General features: G+C 36.7%; 1 protein-coding gene across 1 annotated transcript in view; it reads left to right on the top strand.

Moving 5' to 3' along the window:
* Nucleotides 1-19,906, top strand: part of LOC124527891 (uncharacterized) — a 159,115-nt gene that overhangs the window by 109,163 nt on the left and 30,046 nt on the right. Inside the window, exons 49-53 of the mRNA XM_047101181.1 lie at nt 5,314-5,367; nt 6,195-6,299; nt 7,436-7,489; nt 8,084-8,188; nt 13,933-13,986. Of these exons, the coding sequence (XP_046957137.1) occupies nt 5,314-5,367; nt 6,195-6,299; nt 7,436-7,489; nt 8,084-8,188; nt 13,933-13,986 (372 nt within the window). The remainder of the gene's footprint in view (nt 1-5,313; nt 5,368-6,194; nt 6,300-7,435; nt 7,490-8,083; nt 8,189-13,932; nt 13,987-19,906) is intronic.

The raw sequence follows: 19,906 nt of genomic DNA, 5'->3' as shown, positions 1-19,906 counted from the left end.
GGTATTGGCACAAAAACAGACACATAGATCAATGGAACAGAATAGAGAACCAGAAATGGACCCACAAACATATGGCCAACTAATCTTTGACAAGGCAGGAAAGAATATCCAATGGAATAAAGACAATGTTTTTAGCAAATGGTGTTAGGAAACCTGGACAGCGACATTCAGAAGAAAAAACCTGGACCACTTTCTTATACCGCACACAAAAATAAACTCAAAATGGACGAAAGACAGGAAGCCATCAAAATCCTAGAGGAGAAAGTGGGAAAAAAAACCTCTTTGACCTCAGCTACAGCAACTTCTTACTTGACATGTCTCCAGAGGCAAGGGAAACAAAAGCAAAAATGAACTATTGGGACCTCATGAAGCACGGCAAGGAAAACAGTCAGCACAACTAAAAGGCAACTGACGGAATGGGAGAAGATATTTGCAAACGACATATCAGATAAAGAGTTAGTATCCAAAATCTACAAAGAACTTATCAAACTCAACACCCAAAAAATAAATAATCCAGTGAAAAAACAGACAAAAGACATGAATAGACATTTTTCCAAAGAAGACATCCAGATGGCTAACAGGCTTAAAAAGATACTCAGCGTCACTCATAATCAGGGAAATACAAATCAAAACCACTATGAGATACTACCTCACACCTGTCAGAATGGCTAAAATTAACAACTCAGGCAATGGCAGATGTTGGTGAGCATGTGGAGAAAGAGGAACCCTTTTGCACTGCTGGTGGGAGTGCCACCATTTCCAGAATGGTGCAGGCATTCTGGAAAACAGTATGGAGTTTCCTCAAAAAAAAAAGAAAAATGGAACTACCCTACAGCTGAGCAACTGCACTACTAGGTATTTATCCAAAGGATACAGGAATGCTTTTCGAAGGGGCACATACACCCCAGTGTTTATAGCAGTGCTATCAACAATAGTCAAAGTATGGAAAGAGCCCAAACATCCATCGACACGTAAATGAATAAAGAAGATGTAGTACGTGTGTGTGTGTGTGTGTGTGTGTGTGTGTGTGTGTGTGTAATGGAGTGTTACTCAGTGATCAAAAAAGAATGAAATCTTGCCATTGCCATTTGCAATAACGTGGATGGAACTAGAGTGTATTATGCTAAGTGAAATTAGAGAAAGACAAATATCATATGACTTCTCTCATATGTGGAATTTAAGATAGAAAACAGATGAACACAAGAGAAGGGAAGCAAAAATAATATAAAAACAAGGAGGGGGACAAACCATAAGAGACTCTTAAATACAGAGAACAAACTGAGAGTTGGTGGAGGAGTTGTGGGTGGGGGGATGGGCTAATTGGGCCAGGGACATTAAGGCAGACACTTGTTGAGATGAGCACTAGGTGTTATATGTAGGGGATGAATCCCTGGAATCTACTCCTGAAATTATTATTGCACTATACATTGACTAACTTGGATGTAAATTTTTAAAAAATTAATAAATTTTAAAAACGAAAACAAATACGATTAAATACTTAACCAGAAAAAAAGAAAATTGAATCAGACCATAATCCATATTCAAATTCTAAATAAATGTTGATAAAATAGTAATCTTTGTTTATAGGTTTATGACTGTTATAATATTATTCATAAACTATACCTTTTGATGTCCCCCTTTATATCTGTTTAATGATTTGACTCTAAGTTATACTTTGATATTAATAACTGATGGTACTGGTTTCTTTTTGCTTGTATATATGCCTCATATATCTTTGCCCTTTCCTCTGTTTTCAATCTTCTTATCATTTGGTTGAAATATATTTTGCGAAATCATCATATAGCTGGGTTTTTAAGGAACCCATCTGACAATTGTTCCTTTTTTATTTTTTTTATTTAAAAAAATTTTTTTTAAGTTTATTCATTCTTGAGAGAGAGAGAGACAGACAGAGCACAAGCATGGGAGGGGCTGAGAGAAAGGGAGACACAGAATCCGAAGCTGGCTTCAGGCTCTGAGCTGTCAGCACAGAGCCTGATGCGGGTCTCGAATTCACGAACTGCAAGATCATGACCTCAGCCGAAGTCAGACACTTAACCAAGCCACCCAGGTGCCCCTATCATTCCCTTTTTTTTTTAATTTTTTTGTAATGTTTATTTATTTTTGACAGAGAGAGAGAGAGAGAGAGATGGAGCATGAGCGGGGGAGGGGCAGAGAGAGAGGGAGACACAGAATCTGAAACAGGCTCCAGGCTCTGAGCGGTCAGCACAGAGCCCCACGAGGGGCTCCAACTCACAGACCAGGAGATCATGACCTGAGCCAAAGTCGGACGCTCAACCGACTGAGCCACCCAGGCGCCCCTATCGTTCCTTTTTTAATGAGAAATTTCAGTTTGTTCCGATTTGGTGTAATACTGGATATATTTAATTTTACTTATTTAATCTTATGTTTATTATTTATTTTCTGGTTTTTTTTCTTTTTTCTTAGGCTTATTATCACTGGTTTGTTCAAGTTGTCATTCATTATGTTTGTTTTCTTCCTAATTAATTCTGAAGTTTCAGAGGAGGGTCACATTTCATCAAGTCTTACATTTCTTTTCCTCCCATTCACTGTCATACTTACATATAATAACTATTACTGGCAATAAAATACTACTTTATTCTCCATCAAGATAGCCTTTCCGATCAAATATTTCATTTCACTTTTATCCCTTCCCTCTCACCCCCCACACAATCACAATACGGGCAAACTTTTAGAAGACTCTTATTCCTCCTACCATTTCCCCCACTCCCCACCATGAGACCTTGGGAATGTCTTTTACTTCCCCAACCATACAGTTTTAACTCCCACAAACAAACAACTCATAACATTTCTCTTAGGGGTGTCTGGGTGGCTCATTCAGTTAAGCATCCAACTTTTGATTTCTCCTCAGGTCATGATCTCACAGTTGTGAGATTGAGCCCTGCATTGGGCTCTGCACTGAGCACAGAGCCTTCTTAAGATTCTCTCCCTCTCCCTCTGCCCCTTCTCTGCTTGCTGTGTGTGTGTGTGTGTTTCTCTCTCTCTCAATAATAAAAAAAAACTATCTTAAATAATTTCCTTTCTATTTCAAGATTCTTTATTTAACACTTAATATTACATATTCCATAAAAGATTACTTTCAAGCTTCTAGAAAAGAAGGAAGCATCTGTTTTGACATCTCTGTATTTCTACCACCTCAGGAGCATATATGTTTCTGCCCACCTATCTTCTTCCTTCGTGCTCTTTTAGGAGTCAGAGGAATTGGAATGCCCTCATGCTGGCCTCTACTGATCTTCACCAGGGTCTTCAGGATTCTAAATGCCAAGCTTTTCCCCAGATCTATTACTTTCTAGTTCTCTTCGTGCACTCTGACACCTCTCTGGTGCTTCCCTAGTTGAGAGGGGAAAGAATCCCATGCCCATTCTTCTTCCAGGACACAACCAGAGCTGAAGGTTTGACATAGCCCTGGCAGCCTAGAGAGACCAGCAGCATTTGAATTTCAAAGGCAGACAGCTTTGAGGTGGTAGTTAAAGGGATATGAGCCATGTTCCAGTCTCCATGTTCACAGAAGCCCTTCCAAAATTTTTATTAAAGTAAATACAAAAGAGTAAGAATAACATTATAAATAAAGGAAAATGATCAACTTCAGTTTAAAAAAATTCCCTTGTCACCCAGATGTTTTAAATCTTACTAGTAGATTCCTCCTCTGCTGAGAGGAACGTGGAATATTTTAATGGAACAGAATTCCCTCCCAATTAGACGGCCTATGGCAGAGAGCCCTTTCATCTTGGGTCAGAATTTTCCCAGTAATAAGCCAGATGGGCAAAGGAAAGGATGAACAGAAAACCACAGTGACCCATGTACAAAGCCAGGCCAAAAATTGTAATCCTCTCCAAGGATCCCATCTCTTTTTCATGACAGACTTGATTACTTGTAATGACCCAGGTAAACCAGCACACATTTTCCATTTTGCCCTGACCTGTAGTTGGTACTGACGCAGAAGTTATTAGTGGCTAAGAATACTTTAAGAGACAAAGAATAAGGTCCAAAAATTCTCACCACAGAATTAGCAACATTATTGGTAACTGATACACTTTTCTGGTTATTCTTTGAGTATTTTGTAGGCACTCAAAAACAAGTTTGTTGAATTCATGAATAACTACATGTTACACCGTGTTTCCTATAACACTAGGTTATAGCTAGATTTTCTCATCAACATGGAGTATTATTTTACTGTGGGGAAAAAAGCACTTTTCAGAAACTAAATGACGGGAATTAGCCACCTTTCTTCCCTGAGCATAATATATTGGAAATATTGGAGTATTACTTGTTTCAGGAAATAATTGTGCTTATTATCATTCAAGCTGACATCTTTCTTCTTCTGCCTTCTTTTTTTTTTAATGTTTGTTTATTTTTGAGAGAGAGATGGAGAGACAGAGCATGAGGCAGGGAGGGACAGAGAGAGAGGGAACCACAGAATCGGAAGCAGGCTCCAGGCTCTGAGCTGTCAGCACAGAGCCTGATGCAGGACTCGAACTCATGAACCGTGAGATCATGACCTGTGCCAAAGTCAGCTGCTCAACCAACTGAGCCATCCAGGTGCCCCTCTTCGTCTACCTTCTTATGAAGGGTGTAGCAAAGGTTAAGTTTTAGTGTGTGTGCGCTTGTGTGTGATGTGCACGTGCGTGTGTGTGTGTGTGTGTGTGTGTAACCAGTTTTTATATTTTTTATATTGAGGTATAACTGACATATAACATTACATTCAGGCATAATGGTTCAATATTTGTATATATTGCAAAATGATTACCATACTAAGTCTAGTTAACATCCATCATAATATATAGTTACAAATATTTTTTGTTTTGATGAGAACTTTTAAGATCTCTCAGGGTGCCTGGGTGGCTCAGGCGATTGAGCATCCGACTCTGGATTTCAGCTCAGGTCACAATCCCAGGATATTGGGATTGAGCCCCGTATCAGGCTCCATACTGAGCTTGGAGCCTGCTTGGGATTCTCTCTCTCTCTCTCTCTCTCTCTCTCTGCCCTTCTCCCCTGCATGCTCTCTCTTTGTCTCTCTCTCTCTCAAAGGAAAAAAACGTTAAAAAAATTAAGATCTACTCTCTTAACAACTTTCAAATATTAATATTTCAGTATTAAGTATAGTCATCATACTGTGTATTACAACCCCATGACTTATTTTGTAACTAAAAGTGTGTACCTGCAAAGGTTAAATTTTCTAAAGCAAATAAATACTGCTAAGTTTTTCTGCTCTATGCAACACATTTTCTTGGTCTCATTGTCATGTTTCTATCCCATTTATTCCTTGCCTTACAGTTAAAGGCAAGGTTGATCTGGAAAAGCTGATGAATGAAGTGAAATCTTTTTCGGGTGAGTAAGACATTACTTAAACATTTTTAATTAAATTCTAACCCTATGTTATATTTTGCATAGTGTTTTCCCAATATTATATCATAAATTTATTAATGTTGATATTTTACATATTTTCATGAAGTATTTCCATTCAACTTTACTTTTCCCTTTGACTTTGAATTATCTAGCATTTGGCTACAAAAGAAAATGGTGATATTTAAGTAATAATGATATTTTTTTGTAGTTTCTGCCAGTATTATATTGATCCTAACCAGTGTTTAAATCAGAGGTTTAACAAACAGGCCACCCATGAATGGAATCCAGTCTGCAGTCAAGTTTTGTAAGATAAGGCAACACTGGCCCTACATTTCCTCACCACAATAACTGATGTATTTTCTCTTGGGACAAGGCATGTGCTAGTTTCACTCATTCCTTCTTTGTCTAGGCTCCTATAAGCTTTTGAGTTAATGACTACTGGCTTGAGTAGCCAAATATAGGTAGGCACAGAATATAGGAAGATGAATAAGTTTAGAAAATATTCTGCTTTAAATAATAATCACATGATTCAACATTAAAAAGAGAAAAACAGATTAAATATCCTAAATTACTAGCCAATTATATAACCTGATTTTCTTCTATGGTGTCTTGCCATTAGTCTTCGGAGGCCACTCTGTCTTTATGAAGAATCAAGGAATAAGTTTTGCCTCATTATTCTTAAACACTATTAGAATATATGAGAATATGAAAGTGACGATGGTATTCTTATAAGTCAGCCTTTTCATTATTTTGGATCATTCTAATGTCCTAAAATTTCCATGTGTCAACAATCCGTTTTTCTTTCAAAGGAGACAAAGTTGATGCCAATAGACTTGAAAGTGTTTTCGAAAACTTGGGGATTAAGCTCACACCTAATGAACATTTGAACTTGCTGAAGACACTGCCACTTGATGGTGAGTCTTAGGGGTGCTATTTGGGTGTTTTAGAAAGACTAGTTTTGTAGAAGTATATGAAAAATTACAAAATAAACTAAAAATGCTTGAAAACTGTTAAAAAGCTAATGCAAATACACAGAAAAATCTCACCACTTGGATTTTGATTTAAAAATCATCTGTCTAAAAATAAAAAATAAAATAAAATAAATGAACAAATAAAAAAAATAAAAATCATCTGTCTAAGCCTTTTCAGTTATAAGTTGCTATCAAAGGAAAAATTCATTACTCAGCCCTCAGGTTACTGATCAGCTGGATTTGTAAAAAAAAAAAAAAAGCATTTAAAAAAAAAGAAAAAAGAGAGAGAGGAAGGTGTCCAGTTTTCCCAGCACCAACTAATAATGTAGTTGTGTGTTTCTGCAGCATCGAATATATAGTTTATCAATAAGTGGGTAATATGGTACATTGAGAAAAGGCCATAGTTCTTAACTACACCAAAAAATTTCATAAAAAATGCTTTTAATCCTCTAACCCAAAGATAATCATTATTAATATTTTCATACATTTCCTTCTAGTGCACAGTAGATACTAGATTGATAGATAATATTTATGTGTTATTAATTTATTTATAACTGTTATGTCTTCACAATGGTAACGTGTGTATTTATCATAGAAATCTTGATAGTGTAGATAAGTGAAAATAAAACCTCTCTATTCCCAACTCAAAGTGATAGCTACTGTGAAAAATGAGATGTATATTTTACAGTTTTCCATCTTTGAATAGATGTCCTTTTTTTATTTGACAGCCTTGTGGATAAATCTTTGTAAGCATTCTGAAATCTTTTGAGATGAAATTCCTTTAAGTAGACTTACAGAATGGAAGATATTTTGTCTTCTCACTTGCCTTCCAGAATATTTATAATTTGAACTCCCACAAACAGTATTTGAGGATGTTATTGTCCCTACATTCTCAATACAGAACAACAACAGCAAAAAAGAGTATCTCAATGATTATGATTTCCAATTTACTCCTTTACCCCTGAGAGCAAACATTTTGGTATATCTATTTATCTGTTTGTAATTTGAAATGTTCCTTACCCAAAGATTTCTAAACTCGTTCTTTCTGACTCTGTTTTCAAAATACCCATTTTTTGTAGCTGATGGAGAAGTGTATAAGAAAAGGTTGATGAAGGGCATAAAGTCTCTCAAACGTGAGTAAGAAGCACTGTGAAAAGACGGAATCTGAAACCTTTAGTTGTATTGTTAAAATAGGAATCATCCTTTCCTATATAATTGTGTCTTTATTTATGTTTCTTTAGTAGATCTGCATTTTATCAGGTAAACCAAGTAGTTTCCTGCACTAATACTTGACAGAAAGTGTTAAACTGTCTGGGATCTTCCTACCTTAGCCCCAGAGAAACAAAATAAAGTACGAAGCAAAAGGTGAAGAATGAATGCTGTCAGATAAAGATTTCAATCAAAAGTAAAGGCAAATAATTTGAAAGCGCAGGCAACAAAAATACCTCTTGTTTTATAGAATATTATGTCAGTCACCTCTAGCTCTGGCTTTTCAGAATCCTAACATAAAAGTGAAAGGAAGTTTATTGTCCTATTAACTGAACAAAACTGGATTTTTGGTGTTTGCCTTGAAAATCTTAACAATAATGCTAAGAAATATGTGAAATGTTCCTTATGATAATAAAACATATGCTTGATAAAGAGGAAAAATAACACAGTAGAGTGAATGCACGGTCCCAGTTTTAGAAAGATTGTTTTACTATATTCCTTTCCTGCTCCTTACTTAGGAGGCAGTGTTGATGTCAATAAGCTGGACACTCTTTTAGAAAACATGGGAATCAGCATCACAGAAGGAGAATTCATGGATCTGATAGAAAGATTGCCAGATGATGGTGAGCACTGACATTCCCCCTGTACTTTTTAAGAGATATTTATTGTTTTCATCTTTATTGAGATGCAGTCAACATATAACATTGTGTAAGTTTAAGGTGTAAACCTGTTGATTTTATATACTTGTATATTGCAAAATGTTTATGCCATAACTAACACCCCTGTTGCATCACATAATCACCTTTCTTTTTTATGGTGAAAACATTTACGATCTACTCTCTTAGGAACTTTCAAGTATGTAAGACAGTGTTATTAACTATAATCACCATTCTGTATTATAGTCTCAGAATTTACTCACATTAGAAATGGGAGTTCGTACCTTTAACCTAACATCTCCCCATTTCCCCACCTCCTCCCTCAGCCCCTCATAACCACAATTTTACTGTTTCTGTGAGTTCAGTTTTTTTTAGATTCCACATACAAGTGATATCATATAGTATTGGTCTTTCTCTGTCCAACTTATTTCACTTAGCACAATGCCTTCAAAGTTTTTCCATGTCACAAATGGCAAGATTTCCTTTTTTCTCATGGCTGAATAATTTTCTATTGTATATAATATACCACATCTTTCTTTAATCATCTGTTGACAGAGACATATCTTGGTTATTGTGATTAATGTTTCAATGAACATGGGAGTGCAGATATCTTTTTGAAATCCTCTTTCAAAGTGGGATTTTGAATCATATGCTGTGGGATTGCTGGATTATATGGTAACTCTATTTTTCATTACTTGAGGAACCTCTGTACTGTTTTCCACAGTGGTTGCACCAATTTATATTCCCACCAACGGTGAACAAGGGTTTCCCTTTCTCCACATCTCCATCAACATTTGTTATCTCTTATCTTTTTGATGATAGCCATTCTAACAAGTGTGAGGTGATATCTCATTATGGTTTTGATTTGCATTTCCCTGATGATTAGTCATTTTGAGCACCTTTTCATGGACCTATTGGCCATTTGTGTGTGTTCTTTAAAAAGATGGCCATTCAGTTTCTTTGCCCATTTTTTCCCTGGATTTTTGGGGGTTTTGCTACTGAATGTACAAGTTCCTTATATAGTTTGAATATTAACCCCTTACCAGAAATGCAGTTTGAAAATATTTTCTCTCATTCTGTAAGTTGCCTATTCATTTCGTTGATTGTTTCTTTTTCTGGGCCGAAGCCTTTTGGTGTGATGTAGTCCCACTTAGTAATTTTTTCTTTTCTTTTTCTTTCTCTTTCTTTCTTTCTTTCTTTTTTTTTTTTTTTTGCTTGTGCTTTTTGTGTCCTATCTAAAAAAATAATTGCCAAGACTCATGTCAAGGAGCTTTCTTCCCTATGTTTTCTTCTGGAAGTTTTACAGTTTTCAGGTCCTACATTTAAGTCTTTAATCCATTTCAAGTTCATTTTTGTGAGTGGTATAAGATTATGGCACAGTTTCATCCTTTTGCGTGTGGTTCTCCAGTTTTCCCAATACCATCATATCAGAGACTATCCTTTCCCTATTGGGTATTCTTGGCTGCCTTGTTGACAGTTGACTGTATATGTGAAGTTTTATTTCCAAGCTCTCAATTCTGTTCTCTTGGCCCATGTATCTATTTTTATGCTGTACCATACTGCTTGATGAGCCTTGTAATAATAGTTTGAAATCAAGAAGGGTAATGCCTCCAGCCTAGTTCTTCTTTCTCAGTATTGCTTTGGCTGTTCAGGGTCCTTTGTGGTTCCATATAAATTAAGGATTTTTTTGTATGTCTATGAAAAAAATACCATTGAAATTTTTATAGGAATTGGATTGAATCTATAAATGACTTTTGGTAGTATAGACATTTTAACAATATTAATTTTTCTGACCCACGAATATGAGATATATTTCCATTTGCTTGTGTCTTCTTCGATTTCTTTCATCCATGTTTTGTAGTTTTCATTATATAGATCTTCCACCTCCTTATTTAAATTTATTCCAAAGGGGCGCCTGGGTGACTCAGTCAGTTAAGTGTCGAACTCCCAATCTCAGTTCAGGTCTTGATCTCCGGGATGTGAGTTCAGACCCCACATTGGGCTCCGCACTGGTTGTGAAGCCTATTTGTAGATAGATAGATAGATAGATAGATAGATAGATAGATAGACAGACAGATACATACATACATACACACATTTATTCCCAAATACCGTGTTTTTTTTATGCTATTGTGAGTGGTATTGTTTTCTTTATATCTTTTTCAGATATTTCATTGTTAGTGTATAGAAATGCAACTGATTTCGTTATGCTGATTTTGTATCCTGCAACTTTACTAAATTCATTGATTAGTTCTACCAGTTTTTTGGTGGAGTCTTCAGGACTTTCTATATATAAGACGATATAATCTGCAAACAAAGACAATTATGCTTCTTCCTTTCCTATTTGGATGCTTTTTCTTCCCCTAGACTGATTGCTCTAGAATAGACTTCCAGTATTGTGTTGAGTAGAGGTGGTGAGGATGTGTACCCTTGTCTTGTTCACAAGGCTCATTTTCTTATAGGCTTTTCTTTCTCACTTCAAACCAGTGGGTTGAGTTGTTTTTTTTTTTTTTCAACTTTTTTTTTTTTTTATTTTTTTATTTTTGGGACAGAGAGAGACAGAGCATGAACGGGGGAGGGGCAGAGAGAGAGGGAGACACAGAATCGGAAACAGGCTCCAGGCTCCGAGCCATCAGCCCAGAGCCTGACGCGGGGCTCGAACTCACGGACCGCGAGATCGTGACCTGGCTGAAGTCGGACGCTTAACCGACTGCGCCACCCAGGCGCCCCAGGTTGAGTTTTTTTTTAATAAAATGGAATAAAATAGTAAAGCTAGATATTGTTTCATGAGTCTTCATGATCACATGTGTGTGTGCGCACGTGCTCAGAGTTCTTAGTATGGTTTACAGGAAAAATTTTTGAAAATCACTGGCTTAAATGATAGTAATATAACAGTTCTATTTTCAGGCTCTTTCCACACTGTTCCTGTATGATTCCACTTCACCATATGTATTTAAGATTTCAAGCCTTTTGTCTCAAACCTATACTTATTTCATCCATTTCAGTTTAGGACAGTGAGGTCTTTTTATGTACCATGGCAGGGGCAAGATCTGATAATATAAAAATTTAGTTAAAGTAAGGAATAATAAAATTTATATATATATATATATATATATATATACGTATACATATATATATATACGTATACATATATATATACATATACATACCTTAAATTTATATATATACATGTACACATATACATATATCCATATATATATACACATATGTATATATATATATACAAACATACCTTAAATGTTTTGTTTCCATGAAAAAATTGAGCCAATGCCATTTTAATTTAATGTAGCCATGCTCTCTTTTTTTTTTTTCAACGTTTATTTATTTTTTGGGACAGAGAGAGACAGAGCATGAACGGGGGAGGGGCAGAGAGAGAGAGGGAGACACAGAATCAGAAACATGCTCCAGGCTCTGAGCCATCAGCCCAGAGCCCGACGCGGGGCTCGAACTCACGGACCGCGAGATCGTGACCTGGCTGAAGTCGGACGCTTAACCGACTGCGCCACCCAGGCGCCCCTATAGCCATGCTCTCTTGCACAAATATACCCATTTATCATCTACACTCCCATTTTCTGTTTCTCTCTTTTCCTAAGTTTTTTTAAAATTTATTTTGAGAGAAAGCATGCATGTGTGTGCATGAGCTGGGGAGGGACAGAGAGAGAGGGAGAAGAAGACGGAGGGAGGGAGGGAGAGAGAGAGAGAAAGAGAGAGAGAGAGAGAGAGAGAGAGAGAACCCCAAGCAGGCTCCACACTGTCAGCACAGAGCCTGTTGTGGGGTTCAACCTCATGAACTGTGAAATCATAATCTGAGCTGAAACCAAGAATTGGATGCTTAACTAGCTAAGCCATCCAGGCACCCCCATTTTCAGTTTCTCTTAAATGGAGCAAAGTGCTTTTTTAAACGTTGAGCAGAATTTTCCATCAGAATCCATCTAGATCTCAATTCTTTCCCCAATTTTTTTTATAGTTCTTTATCCACACCAAATTCAACACAACTATTTTTTAGCAATTTGCCTTTACATAAACTCTCTAAAACTTTCAAATTTGTTTTTATGGTAATAACTCCCTTTTCCGTTTATAGTTCCTCAGTTTATATAATGATTAAGTTATCAATTTAATAATAAGTACAACTCTTTATAAAAAGAAGCCTGGAAACAAGTTCAACAACTCAACCCATAAGAACACAAATGTGCTGGCTTACTAAAAGTGTAGCTTACTAGATATAAAAGTTTAGCATACCATCAGCATCAGTATGAATGATGAATATAGTTCAGGCCATCAGGTTGATTAAACGGAGATCAATTAAGAGATCTCCTATATGAACAAATCCGTATTGAGACATAGATTTCCCAGTGGAAATCCAAATTCAACATATGAAAAGTAAACTATTTTCCCTGTTAAATTCATTCCTAGTTATTTTCTTATTTCTCTGCTGCTGTCATCTACCCACAATTGCCCATGAAATAAGCCACAAACTATCTTTGACTTATGTTCCCTCATTTTCCCTCCTAAATATATCCCAAAGACATATTCTCTGACTTTGCTACCCTACTGATGAATCTTCATCATCCTTCACTTACTGCTACAGAAGGCTCCCGATTGGTGTAACAGCCACTGGTCACACTGCCTTAAATTCATTCCGTACACACTAGCCTGAATGACTAACCAGAGTGAAAAGCTGACTTTGTCATTCCTCCGATTAAAACCTTTCAATGGGGGTGCCTGGGTGGCTCAGTCAGTTAAGCGTCTGGCTCAGGTCATGATCTCACAGTTCCTGAGTTCAAGCCCTGTGTCAGGCCTTGCACTGTTAGCGTGGAGTCTGCTTGGGATAGTCTCTCTCTCTGCCCCTGGCCTGCTTGCTCTCTCTCTCTCTCTCTCTCTCTCTCTCAAAAATAAATAAATAATAAACATTAAGAAATCTTTTAATTAAAAAAAATACTTTCAGTGAACCCCTCTTACCTTATATGCATTGAGTCTTGCAATATTCCAGACACAGTGCTAAGCGTTTTTATGATAAATTAATTTATTCATTCATGTAATAATGTCTATTGAACACCTAACACCTAGCAGTCTCTATTTTAGCCTTAGGAATACAGCCATAAACAAAACAAATTAATGTAAATTTTGTGGAGCCAAGATTTTTATCTTTTTTTTCCCCACTACTCTGTTCCCAAATCCAGGCAATCTGATGTCAATGTCTAAACTGTTGGTTCCAACCAATCTCTTTCAAATCATCTTTCCACTCCCTACATGACATTTTCCCCTCAAGCAGAATTTAAAAGCTTTAGTTTTACCACACACTCTGCTCTTCATTGATCCTTTTCCTGAAATTTTTTGTCTTTCTCCAATGATAGAAAGCAACATAATACCACAAACAATGGTTTTAAATGTATACCAGTCATGTGTTATCAGCCATTCATAAAGAAACATGGAGCTCGAAACAGAACGAATCCAAAAGACTGAAGAGAACACTTTACCTAAGATAAACTGTATGATTCAAACAATCTTAGTGTCCCTTGCAGATAATGGAGCTATCTATCAAAATCCAAGAATTATAAATTTAAAAAAGGACAAGATATAGTGAATGGCTTTCATCTAGGCTCTACTCTAGTTCATAATCTAAGTGTTTTATGCTTTATTTTTTTTTGAGTTTGGATTTTTCAGTGTCTAAATTTTGTCTTGACTTACAGATAAAGGGAAGGTCAAACTAGATACATTGATTGAAGAATTGAGTTCTGTTTTAGGTAAGTGAAAAGTTACTTAATTCTTTACACGGTTCAAATGATATTTTCTACCATCCCTTTATTTGTTAATTTCACTATTTTAACCTTTCATTGATTAAATATTTCTACCTGCTTTGATAACCTATTTATTTTTGATAATCTGTGCTTTTGCAACAGAGGTACTAGGTCTTTACCTATGAGAAGAAATTTCAAAATTTAGGTTATAACTGAGATACTACATAATTATTTGAATAGGTCATCAACAACATAATTTTCTGCACAGTGATATTAGCCTTATATTATTATATGTAGTATTTTCCTCCAACATTATGAAGATGTGCCTTTTATTATAAATAAGGAACAATATATATTTTTAAGTCTGGTATTCACTCCGCATAATACAGCAAGTGACCTTAGGTCTTTGTTTTTCATCTGGCAATAGAATGTGGTACTGTCCAAATACATTTTGTTCTGTCTTTCACAATTGGTATTCTTTTGATAATGTTCTATTATAGCAACAGACTTTTCTTAATAATGTGAGAATGTTTTTATTCCTAATTCCACCGTTTGATCCTCACTCAACCAAAGCCCCAGGAGAGATTATCAGGAACTGTCCAGACCTTCACTATTGTTGATTTTCTTTGAGATGAGCGGACATCTGAATGTCAGGATAGTTTCATCCTGGTTTTGCCTCTGAATCATTTGTTTAATTATTTGTTCATACAGCAGCTACATAGAAGCATTTAAGACTCTGAAAAGCAGAACTCCAACAGCTGTGAGACAAACAAAACTAGCTGAAGGTGTTATAAGAAGGCAATGGAAGGCAGTCTAGAATCATGGTCCAGTATTTCTTAGGCCTGAAAGAAAACTAGTCCCAATAATGTCTTAAGTCTACCTTACATAATCAAGTTATCTTTTCTTAGATAAATTGGTCTATGGTATGAATCTAAGTACAATACGCACTATTAACAATGGGGCAAATCCCCCTCTAGTCAAAAGAAAATTGAAGGCAATTCTATCATTTATCCAGGGAATTTTACCTGGCTTATTGTACTGAATAATAGGGCATGGACTGTATGATATGCTAAGTCAGCCACAAATTTTTTTTATTACTGTAGATGGAATACATCATACTTAGGAATCTGTTCCACTAGATATTATTTATTTCCCCAGAAAAGCTTCTAATCTCATGGACTCTTTATAAGAAGACAAGGTCCATCAAGAGTATTGGAAAGTCATGCACAATTCATACACATAAATTGTCACTTACCCCACAGCAATTCTTTAAATTGATTTGCTAGTAAAAGGCTGAGTTATAGAGTTAGGATTGTCCTAACTGTAGCAAACTGATTGTCTCTAGTAAACCTTAAACTTTAATAAGTTATTGGTAGTACTAAGGGAGATCATGATAGGCTAAATCAGAAGTATATAATTAAGTAATGAAAAGAATAAATATGACAAAATAAGAATAAAAATACGTGAAAAGTATACAAAGCACTGACAATCAGTGTTTTCTTATTCTCATGATCTTACATGGAAGCTGTCTACTTCATGCAATTTTCCGCTTGTTCTGAGGATCTTGGATTTGGGGTCAGCAGGTGACTTATATGAACCACCTGCTTCTTGGACTCTCTAAGAACCTCAGTTTGAGGTCTTTACTGTAATTTTCCAATTCTGATAATGTCTCTTAAATATTGCCAGAAGTTTTTGTGTTCAAAAGACAGTGAAATTTCTGAATAATAGGCAAAACTTCTTGTATAATCATGAATAATTACCAAAAGAAAATATTTTGCCCTACACTTGAATAGATAAGATGGAATGCTCTAGGTAGGTAACAGGACATCTAAAAGTTTGTTAACCACTATGTGTGCTATGGATTTTTGACAAAAGAGTGTTTCAACCCATCCAGAAAATAAACATAATATTATTAGTACATATTCATAACTCAGAAGCAACTATATAAAATCCATTTGGAAATGCCCAAATGGTCCCTTAAGGTATAGTTCTAATTCAGGGCTCAAGGTTACAGATTTTCCAGAATTATTTTTATTTCAGAGGAGGCATGAATTGGTGATGTCCTCTAATATAATACAAAATATCTTAATCATTTTTTAATAATGTGGCAAATTTGGGGCACCTGATTGAGCATCTGACTCTTGATTTTGGCTCAGGTCATGATCCCAGGGTCATGGGTTTGAGGACCACATCAGGCTTCATGCCTAGCATGAAGCCTGCTTGGGATTCTCTCTCTCTCTCTCTCTCTCTCTCTCTCTCTCTCTCTCTCTCTCTCCCCCCCCTCCCTCTCTCCCCCCCTCCCTCTCTCCCCCGCTCCCTCTCTCCCTCTCTCTCTCAAAATAAAATTAAAAATACAATAATGTGGGGTTTTTATTCCTACAGTGATATGTTGTTTTATGTAGGATTGTGGCAAATAATCAATTTGAAATGTATGCAAGGAGGTAAAAATCCTGGCTTTGCCAGATCTTATTGTCATGGATATTATAATCTGACCATTCCAAGTATTTCTTTACAAAATTGAAGTCAAATTTTGTAATTCTATAATGGAATCTTTGAATCTGATCCTACACATGTTTTTCTTATCTATAAGAGGTCACTCAAAAAGAACTTTAGTTTAGGGATGCCTGGGTGGCTCAGTTGGTTAAGTGTCTGACTGTTGGTTTAGGCTCAGGTCATGATCTCGTGGTTCATGAATTTTGAGCCCCATGTCCGACTCTGCCCTGACAGCACGGAACCTGCTTGGGATTCTATCTTTCTCTCTACCCCTCCCCTATTTGCATGGGTGAGCATGCTCTCTCTCAAAATAAATAAATAAACTTTAAAAAAAACCACGAACTTTAGTTTTTAAAAATGAAAAAATGAGCCACAGACGGGAAGGACATATTTGCAAAACACATATCTGATAAGGGACTTATATCCAAAATATTCAAAGAATTCTTAAAACTAAACAATAAGGGGGCACCTGGGTGACGCAGTCGGTTAAGCGTCTGACTTCAGCCAGGTCACGATCTCGCGGTCCGTGAGTTCGAGCCCTGCGTGGGGCTCTGGGCTGATGGCTCAGAGCCTGGAGCCTGTTTCCGATTCTGTGTCTCCCTCTCTCTCTGCCCCTCCCCCGTTCATGCTCTGTCTCTCTCTGTCCCCCCAAAAATAAATAAACATTGAAAAAAAAATTAAAAAACAAACAAACAAACAAAAAAAACCTAAACAATAAGAAAACAACCCTAATTAAAAAGTGAACATGGGCACCTGGGTGTCTCAGTTGGCTGAGCATCTGACTTCGCCTCAGGTCATGATCTCATGGTTTATGAGTTCAAGCCCCGCATTGGGCTCTCTGCTGTCAGCGCAGACCCTGCTTCAGATTCTCTGCCCCATCTCTCTCTGCCCTTCCCTTGCACACTCTCTCTCTCATAAATAAACAAACATTTTTTAAAAAGTGAACAGAAGATCTGAATATTCACCTCACCCAGGAAGATATACAGATGGCAAAGAAGGATATGAAAAGATGGTCAACATCATATGTCATTAGGGAATTGCAAATGAAAACAATGAGAGAATGCTACGTACCTATTAGAATGGCTAACAAAAGGAACTCTTATTCATGGTTGGTGGAATGCAAAATGGTAGAGTCACTCTGGAAGACAGTTGGGCAATTTCTTACAAAGCTAAACTTAATCGGTATTACCATAAGATCCAACAGTTGCAAATTAGGTATTTACCCAAATGAGCTGAAAGCATGTCTACACAAAAACCGCACACAAATGCTTATAGTAGCTTTATTCATAATTGCTGAAACTTGGACGCAAATAAGATGACCTTCAATTAAAGAATGAATAAGCAAATGGTGGTACCTTCACATAATGAAATATTATTCAGTTATAAAAGGAAATGAGCTATCAATCTATGGGAAGACATGAAGGAATCTTAAATGCATACTGCTAAGTGGAAGAAGCCAGTCTGAAAAGGCTACATACATATTGTGTTATTCCAACATATTACATTCTGGAAAAGGGAAAGCTGTAGAGACAGTTAAAAGATCAGTGGTTTCCAGGAGTTTACGGGGGGTGGCATAGGAAGGAGTGATGGCCACGAGAGTCACAAGGGAATTTTGGTTCAGTGAAACTATTCTGTATGTTACTGTACTCGTAAATACGTGACATATTGCACTTGTCAAAACCCATAGAACTGTATGATGCAAAGGGTAAACACAAAGGATATAGCTGGATCAGTAAGAGAAAAACATGTAGGCAGCTTCTAGAAGAATCTATGTGAAGGCTTCCTATGCTCTCCTTCTTATGAAGGGTCACACATAACATACTTTCCCTCCAGCAGCAAAAATGCAGTTTCACGTGTGTGCCCAGGGAAGCCCATTAGGCCCTCAGTGCCCAAGGTGTTTTATTGGAGGCTTGTCACATAGGCACTCTCTGCCTAACAACTCTCAATATACCAGACTCCCAGAAGAAAAACAAATATTCACCATGAATCGCATTGTTTGCACAAGTCTAGGCACAGTGACTTAGGCTTATCAGTTGATATTGGAGGGAACATTCTGAAATCCGAGTTCCCGTATGCCAGCCAAGTGCCACCTGGCAAGCAGGCTCTTGTAAAGATCGCAGACTTAGGTTTGCTGTGTTAACTCTTTTCTGCACAGTCTATTTAATAAGACGATCTGCTACAGCATTCTCTCTAGTCATTATATCATCTGTTTTACTGTGGACTTCTACCTTTATGATAGCAATTTCTTTGAGCAGCATCAAAGCACCAAGTAATAATTACTACAAAAGTATGTCACCTATCCTTTAGTTTTACCAGTTTGAAATCTCTAGAAAGGGCAATGTTCAGTCACTTGAACCAATATTATATCTGTTAAGGACTTGGATCTTTCAAGAGAAACTAAACTAATTATTGCATATTTAGCCTACTGTGTCCCTTTTCACTTTGAAGACAAGACCCACCAACAAATAATATTAAATCAGAGTGTGGTACTGAAGTTTCCAAATGATCTGTTTAGGATATGGACCCTTCTTGAACTACAGAAATTGTAATTACAGAAGTAGAATTCTTCTCCACCGGTGAAGGAAATAGAGTCACTGGATTGAGAGTGATATGATAGTAATCATATCTCCACCATGGATAGTAATATGGGGAGAAAGTAGCAATAGTCCATTATTAGTAACCAACTAGTCAAAACAATATTGGATACTTTCAGGTAGCAGTAGAGATTATAATTGTATATAGTGCTGTCAGATTTAAATATGATCTTAATGTGAGATCTGAAGATGTTTTGACTAACTTTAGAAACGGCTGTTTCTCTGAAGCAAGGAGGATATAGCCAAGGCTACTGAATTAAGGGATAATCTATAATAAGCAATGGTCTTTGTGTATTGATGTGCTATGTTAATGCTCCTGAAGTGTCGCCTGACCTCATGCACTGATAATCTAGAATGAATCAATCTGACTCTTGTCTTGAAGGGTACTCTCTTTCTCAAAACAAAAATTTCACATAAAGAGCAGTTTATAGTTTAAAATTATTATTAAACATACAAAGAAACAAGTCACCATGAGTAAGACCCCCATAATGAACAACATTTAGCCGATGAGCAGAGATTGTAGATTTTGGTTTTTTTTATTTTTATTTTTTAATGTTTATTTATTTTTGAGACAGAGAGAGAAAGAGAGCATGAACGGGGGAGGGTCAGAGAGAGGAAGACACAGAATCTGAAGCAGGCTCCAGGCTCCGAGCTGTCAGCACAGAGCCTGATGCAGGGCTCGAACCCACGGACTGCGAGATCATGACCTGAGCCAAAGTCGGACGCTCAACCGACTGAGCCACCCAGGTGCCCCGAGATTTTAGATTTTGGAATTATCAGACCAAAAATTATTAAATAAGCATGCTTAATATAGTTTAATAATCAAAAGAGAGGCTGGA

This window comes from Lynx rufus, unplaced genomic scaffold, assembly GCF_022079265.1.
Source record: "Lynx rufus isolate CCGP_SWC_20201006 ecotype Redwood Valley unplaced genomic scaffold, mLynRuf1.p SCAF_59, whole genome shotgun sequence".
NCBI classification, from domain to species: Eukaryota; Metazoa; Chordata; class Mammalia; order Carnivora; family Felidae; genus Lynx; species Lynx rufus.
The sequence above is the reverse complement of the archived record's forward strand: the minus strand, read 5'-3'. Positions and strand labels throughout refer to the sequence as shown.